Below are 8,378 nucleotides of genomic sequence, written 5' to 3' on the forward strand. Positions count from 1 at the left end.
TGTGGCCGAAGAAGACGATACAGCAATCGTCGATAGTTCATGAGCATATGGTTGTGTTGTTGTGATCTTGATGATGGAAAACGAACCAAGAATTAATCAAAATCAACTCAGTTTTGGTCTGAATGAGGCTGGCCGGAATGTTTTCCGGTGGCCGCATTGTCACCGATTTCTGGGTTCATGGCGACCCGGGTTGTTCTTCACGACCCGGTCCCAACTCGTTTGCAAACACGGTTTTAATCTATTTTGCCCAATTATGTTTTCTGAAAACTGCTTTTGATAATTATTTTTACTTTTTATTTTTACAAATTATAAAAATCAACTTTATTTATTTTATAAACTGATTAATTAATTTAATTAATTTATTTATTTTATAAATAAATCTGAAGTATTTTTTTAAAAAGATCGAAATTAATCATTTCTTTAATTATTTATTATTTATGTATTATTCATTAATTATTTAATAATGATTAATTATTTTTATAATTAATCAATTTATTTTTAATAGATCATAATAAATTCATTTTAATTCTAAAAATTTTGAAAAATCATTTTCAATTTTGATTTTTCCCAAACAATCATTTAAAAATATATTTGAGGTTCAGTTATTTTAAATAATTAATTATATTGAATAATAAATTGATTTATTCTTATTTATTAAATGATAATTGAACCGTTTATCCGATTTAAACGAAACGAAAGCCCTTCGACTCAGAAAAATGACCTATTTTCAATAAAAATAGTTTTTTATCCTAATTTCTTTTGGAAACGTGTAGTCTTTCGATATTTATTTACTTATAGACCCTATAACTTATGGAGACGAGTCCAATAAATTCCAAAAATTAGAAAACGAGCCAGAAGTTGTACGATAATACGAATATTGATCCAGTTTCGATTTAAAAATATTTTTAAGCCTAAAATGACCATGTGACTTATGTGCTATGTGAGTTATGTGATTAATCGAGTCTTAATTGTAAGTAATTGATATATGAGTTAATTGTAAGCGTACGGATAAACGATAAGGGCTACATGAAGTCGGTTTGAGACGCGATTGAGATACGTGCCGACTAAATGAGTATTTTTTTGATAGAAAAGAATCCAACAAGGCGGACCAAGACAGTTTTAGAGAACCGTGATATAATTACGGTAAATCGCGTAACAGACAAGTTTTTTCCCTATTCTAATTTCAGAGTAGTGAATTACTTACTTCTGTTCAAATTCTCAACTCAGTAAACACATATAATTCTTGTTCACATACACTGATACACAATTTTTGTTCCTTTGTTTATATTTCATTTTGATTCCTGATTTCCTTTGATTTACTGAATACTCTATTCATATTCCAATAGATTACACATTATATATATCCTGATATATTCTGATGTTGGGATACATCAAAGCATACCGATTGTTCCGGTTGCTCATCTGCGGACTGGATGGTGAGGATGAGGATCAGGTATACAGTTGATCATATGGACCGGGAACTAACTGGATCCATGTTTTAGGCCGTGGAGCCTGGGTACCCGAATGGATCTATAGCTAAAAGTATAGATCTGCACTGTATCCTGACTAATCAGTAGGATATAGGTGCGAACTTGTGTCCAGTCTAGTCTATTGATATTCGTCGATCGTGGACTTCACTCTCCTAAACAGAAATACATAGTTATAGATACAATCAGATTATCGGTTCATTTAACTTTCTTATAATACTGTTTATATAATGTGTACTTGTTGAGCAAATTATGGCTCACCACTTTTGTTGTTATTCACCTTATTTGTTTTCAGTCAAGAAAGAGAATGAAACCTATTCAGACTCGCGTGGTAAAGAATCGTGTCAGGAAGCGGGATCCTCTAATACCAAGAGTGCTAATCCTAATAAAGGAAGAGAGCTTTGAGCCCCCTGAACAGGTGTAGTGTAGATAGATGTGGTGTGTGTTTGAATAAAAATAAAGTTAGTTTAAAACTTGTTTAGATAATGGTTTGTAATAAAGAGAGTTCTATGAGATTTAATTTTTGGGTTAATAATAAAGATAGTGAGTTGTTCTTGTTTTTATACCTCAACCTTAAAAGATCCTAGATAGATGTAAAGGGGTTAGATATATATTTGGATAATTAATATACAAGTTTGTGTTAATTTGGAAATTAACAAGTAACCCCCAGATCTAGACCCCGGATTTGGAGGGAGTTACAGTTGGAATCAGAGCTGTAGGTTTTGGTCCCTGAAACAAGAACATTAGGATTAAGATAAGATAGGAAGATCACATAAGATAGAAATAGGATTGTTAGAGTTTAGATAGTTTCTAAGACTAGAAATTTAAAAGTTCTAGGAATGCTAAGTGACCCTCTCTTGTCTTGTGCTTTGGTTATATTATCAGATGGCTTCATCATCATCCGAGAGGACAGTGACGAGACCAGTAGCTCCAGTAGTCCCGCTAGTGTCGGTGGAGGCCCTGACGCAGATACCTCCAGCATAGATACCCCAGAAGCCAATACCAGCACAAGAGCAGTTACCAGATCCTATGGAGATGTTTGATCCCCTGGAGTTTTTCGAGCCATTGCTACCACCTCCACTACCTCTACAGTATCAATTTATACCTGAGATAGAGCCAAAGCTTCCACCAATTGCAGCTCCACTTCCTTTACCTGTGTATGCTCCAGCTCCGGAGATTTTTCAGATGACCCCGATGGAGGGGATGAGAGAGCATGATATAGGTTTAAAGTTTGAACTGCCACAACAGGATGTTGTTGGGATACATAGAGTTCCATCTCAGGTGTCAGTTGGTCAAGTTAGAGATCTGCATACTGTACCTTATCATGAGTATAGTAGCATGAGGGAGGATGTGCATTATTGGAGATCCCAGTGCAGGGAGATTATGGGACTATTTGATTAGAGGGATTGAGGACCTTTATCAGCACTTCAGCCAGATTACTTATTGAGGCAGAGACTTCAGAAGACCGTCTATAGTGCTTCTCTTGAGTTAGATGCATTGATTCATCATGGGGCTCATACATATGCAGAGTTTCATAGTTACTTCAGCATTTATATTTACTTTACTGTTTAATAGTTTTTCTATATCCTTAGATTCTGTTTAATTTTGACACTATAAATGAAATGTTTAAAATATTGTTGTTCAATCTATAAATTGTTGCAAATGGTTTGCTTAAAATTTTAAAATTTTAAAAATTTTGTTTTAATACCAGTCAAATTGTTTCTTCATTCACTTTTAACTGTTTAATAAATTATTAAAAGAACTGCTTGTTTTATTATCTGGAAAAATGGCACCAAAAAGAAAGACCAAAACTGAGACATCAAACATCAATTCTGAGGAATAAAATAATAATATCATGAACCAAATTTTCCATCTGATGCAACAACAGATGGTAATGATGCAACAGCAGATATAACAACAATAACAACAACAGATTCAGCAGCAAATGTTACAACAACAACCCCGTCTGGAACCATAAATACCACCAATTGTGCATGTTATCACTTTTAAACAGTTTCAGTCAGTTAAGCCTCCAGAGTTTGAGGGCACATCGGATTCCACTAAGGCTAGGGCTTGGTTGAAAGAGATATAGAAAGCATTCGCGTTATTGAAAGTCGAAGAAGATTAAAAGACTGATTTTGCTAGATATTTCCCGAGGGGAGAAGCTAATTATTGGTGGGAATCTAAAAAAGCTTTAGAAGGTGAAAGCATCATGACTTGGGATAGGTTCACTGAATTATTTCTAGAGAAATATTTTCCTCGTTATATGAAGAACCATATGGAAATAAAGTTTTTGGAACTGAAGCAAGGGAACATGTCAGTGACTGAATATGAAGCCAAGTTTATAGTATTGGCTAGGTTTATTCTGGAACAGGTGGATACTGATTAGAAATGGGCCAAGAGATTCCAGCAAGGATTGCATCCATGGATTCATAGCAGAGTGACAGTATTTGAATTGACGACATATACGGCCGTGGTTCAGAAGGCCATGATTATCGAAGGGGAAAGTGAATTGTCCCAAAAGGAAAAGGGACAAAGAAAATTTCAGAGCCGTTTCAACAAAAAGTCGGGATTTCAAGCTCGGACAAATATGAATTTAAAAAGATAGGACAAAGCAATCAGAGAAGAGGTAATCATTTTCAAGCTCCAAACCAGCATAGAATTGTCAGACCACCATTGCCATACTGCAAGATATGTGGTCAAAAACATACGGGTGTTTGGAACAAGGCAAATGTGACATGCTTCAGGTTTAAGCAGAAGGGGAACTACTCCAATGAATGCCCAGTAGGGAAGATAGAAGTTACATGTTTCTAATACGGGAAAAAGGACATGTTGCCAGAGATTGTAGAGGATCAGCGATGGCGGCCAGTGTCTGGAGAGTATTGGAATTACCTCGACCACCACAGCAGAGTCAGTCTAAAGCAAGGACTTTTAATATGACTATGAAGGAAGCTATGCAGAGTCCAAGTGTGACTACATGTACGCTTTCTGTGAATTCGGTTAATGCACGGGTATTGATTGATTCTGGAGCCACGAGAACTTTTATTTCTGAGAAATTCATTGATAAGATATATTGTGAAATACAACGGTTTGATGAGACGTTAATTATAAAATTAGCAAATGATGATCAGGTTCTCGTAGATCAAGTATGTCTAGAATGTGATATCGAAATAGCAAAACATCATTTCTTAATTGACTTGATACCTTTCAAGTTAAGAGAGTTTGATGTTATTATAGGAATAAATTGGTTGGCCGGTAATAATGCTCAGATAGATTGTGCAAATAAGAAAGTGAAATTATAAATTACGGATAATGCAACGGTAATATTTAAAGGTGAGAAATAGCGGAAAACGTTCCTGACAATGATGCAGACTAAACGATTGCTACGCCAAGGATGTAAATCTTATTTGTCCTATGTCTTGGATATTGATAAAAAAAAGGCCAAGTATAGAAGACATTCCCGTTGTATGTGAGTTTTCTGATATTTTTCCAGATAAACTTCCAGGATTACCACCAGATCGAGAAATCGAGTTTACTATTGATTTGGCACCAAGCACAGAACCAGGTTTGAAAGCTTCGTATCGGACGACATTGGTTAAAATGAAAGAATTGGCGATGCAATTACAAGATCTTTTAAATAAAGGAATTATAAGACCAAGTGTATCCCCATGGGGTGAATCGGTATTGTTTGTGAAGAAAAATGACGACAGTATGCGACTATGTATCAATTATCGTGAATTGAATAAGTTGACTATCAAGAATAAGTATTCTTTACAACGGATTGATGATTTGTTTGATCAGTTAAAAGGAGCTGCATGGTTTCCTAAGATAGATTTGAGGTCATGATACCATCAATTGAAGATCAAGGCCGAAGATATTCCCAAGACTACTTTTCATACCAGATATGGACATTATGAGTTCCTCGTAATGGCATTTGGGTTAACTAATGCACCAGCAGCATTCATGGATTTGATGAACAGAGTGTTCAAAAAGTACTTGGATAAATTTATGATTGTATTTATTGATGACATCCTGATTTACTCAAAAACTGAAGAAGAACATGTCGAGCATCTAAGAATCGCTTTAGAAATCTTAAGGAAGAAACAGCTTTATGCGAAATTTACGATATGCGAATTCTGGTTAAAAGAAGTGCAATTCCTAGGCCATATAATTAGTACTAAAGGAATTTAAGTCGATCCAACAAAAATTGAAGCTTTAATAAGGTGGGAAAGACCAAACACACCAACAAAAGTCAGAAGTTTCTTGGGATTAGCTGGGTATTACAGAATATTTGTTAAGGATTTTGCAAAGATAGCTACGTTATTAACCAAATTGACTCGAAAGAATGAAAAGTAATATGGGATGAAAAATGTGAAGAGAGTTGTCAGGAATTGAAGAACCGACTGGTGACCGCACCTGTATTAGTGCTACCAGACGAACGAGGAGATTTTGTCCTTTACAGCGATGTTTCCTACTAAGGACTAGGATGCGTATTGGTGCAGCACGGTAATGTAATTGTATATGCTTCTAGACAACTGAAACCTCATGAACAGAAATATCCTACCCATGATCTAGAAGTAGCAGCAATCGTGTTCGCACCGAAGCTTTGAAGACATTATCTTTATGGTGAAAAGTGTTAAATTTACACGGATCATAAAAGTCTAAAGTATATCTTTACGCAAGAGGAACTCAATATGAGACAACGACGATGATTAGAGTTGATTAAGGATTATGATGTTACAATCAGCTATCATCCAGGAAAAGCAAATGTCGTAGTAGATGCGCAAAGTCGAAAACAAAGATTGAATATGTTAACTTCTTTAGAGGAATTGATCAAAGAGTTTGATAGATTAAAAACTGAAGTTCGTATTTCAGAAGAATCCACTAAAAGGAACTATGCAATGACTTTTCAGCCAGAACTGTTGGAAAAGATCCGAAGATGTCAAGAGGAGGTAATGAGTCAAGAAGACGATAGTTTAATAGGAGAAGAAATTACAATTCAGAAATATGATAAGGGAATTTTACGATTTTCCTTGAGAATCTGGATACCTAATGTGTCAGAATTGAAAGAAGAAATATCACGGGACACTCACAACTCAAGATATTCCATTCATCCAGGGAGCACAAAGATGTATCGAGATCTGAAAGAAAACTTTTGGAAGCCAGACATGAAGAAAAAAATAGCGGAATAGGTGAGTAAATGTTATACATGCCAGCGAGTTAAAGCAGAACATCAACGACCAAGCGGGCTACTACAACCATTGGATATTCCGGAATGGAAATGGGAACATCTAGAGATGGATTTTATGGTTTTCAAAAACTAGATCGAATCATGATGCAATTTGGGTTATCATTGACAGACTAACAAAGTCAGTGAATTTTTTTTCAATCAACGAAAGATTTTCACTTGATAATCTAGTGCACCTATATCTCAAGGAAATTTAGATGCGACTTGGAGTTCCTTTGTCCATTATATCTGATCGAGATCCATGTTTCAATTCAAGGTTCTTGAGACAATTCCAGGAATGCTTAGATACTAAACTGAGAGCACTGCTTATCACCCGCAAATGGACGGGCAAAGTGAAAGAACGATCCAAATAATTGAAGATATGCTTCGAGTATATGCAATTGATTTTGAAGGTAGTTGGGACGAACACTTACCATTGGTGAAATTTTCTTACAATAACTGCTATCATGCAAGTATTGGAATGTCACCTTATGATGCTTTATACGGAAGGAAGGGCAAAGCACCTGTGTATTGGGATCAAGTTGGTGAACGCAAAATTCTAGGTCCATAATTGATTCAACAGACCAAAGAAAAAGTAGAACTAATTCGGAAGCGACTAGAGGAAGTGCAGAATCGACAACGCAAATATGTAGACCAAACCACAAAGTATATGGATTACCAGGAAGGGGAGCATGTAGTATTAAAAGTATCTCCATAGAAAGGATTGATCAGATTTCGCAACAAGGGTAAATTGAAGCCACGATACATTGGTCCATTTGAAATCTTGAAGAAAGTCGGGAAGGTCGCGTACGAGTAAGCCTTACCGCCTCATATGCAGCATATTCATAATGTATTCCATGTTTCAATGCTTAAGAGATATAATCCTGATTCGAGGCATGTAATAGAATTTGAGCCGAAGAGATTCAAGATGATTTATCTTATGTATAGCATCCAATATGAATTCTAGATCGGCAGGAAAGAGTGCTGAGAAATAAGTTTGTACCTTTAGTACGAGTTTTTTGGAGAAACCCAATGGTTGAAGAGTCAACCTGAGAGCTTAAGATCGAAATGATAGAAAAATATCCTCAGTTATTTTCTTAACGAGATTCTGAGGACAGAACCATATTAAGGGGGGAAGGATGTAACGACTCAGAAATTACACTTGTGTTATATCATAATAAAGATGAAATTATATGTTTTATTATGTCATTAAGTGTATTTAGTCATAAAACCCTAGCTGTTATGTGCTATGTGTGTTCTGTGACGTAAGGGTATTTTTCGGGTATTTTATTTTGTGTTAAATGTTTTCATATCAAACGTAGTACGACCCGAACTTTGTTTTAATAGTTGATATTTCAAATAAAATAATTGGCCTTATTTTTCCTAGTATGGATTGTACCATAGCGTTATTCTGAACATCCAGTTATTTTAGAAATTTTATCTTTCACGAAAAATGACTTTTCCGGGCCCTTTCGGGTGTCAAAAACCCCACAAAAATCACATTTTTATTTTTATAAAATCATGGGACTTTTAAATATTCAATTTATTTGCATTTTTGAACTATTCACATTTTTTGGGAATTTTTGGCATATATATTTTATGGGTTAATTCTCAAAGTATTCACTAAACTGAAGGGCACATATCAAAAAATATATTATAGTGTT

At 35.2% G+C, this 8,378-nt stretch overlaps 1 protein-coding gene across 1 annotated transcript; it reads left to right on the forward strand.

Moving 5' to 3' along the window:
- Window positions 1–4,345: 4,345 nt before the first annotated feature.
- Window positions 4,346–4,789, forward strand: LOC141695427 (uncharacterized). Its single transcript, XM_074499674.1, has one exon. It carries the CDS (start codon window positions 4,346–4,348, stop codon window positions 4,787–4,789), a length of 444 nt encoding a protein of 147 aa, XP_074355775.1.
- The last annotated feature ends 3,589 nt before the right edge of the window (window positions 4,790–8,378 follow it).

This window comes from Apium graveolens, chromosome 11, assembly GCF_009905375.1.
Source record: "Apium graveolens cultivar Ventura chromosome 11, ASM990537v1, whole genome shotgun sequence".
Lineage (NCBI taxonomy): Eukaryota > Viridiplantae > Streptophyta > Magnoliopsida > Apiales > Apiaceae > Apium > Apium graveolens.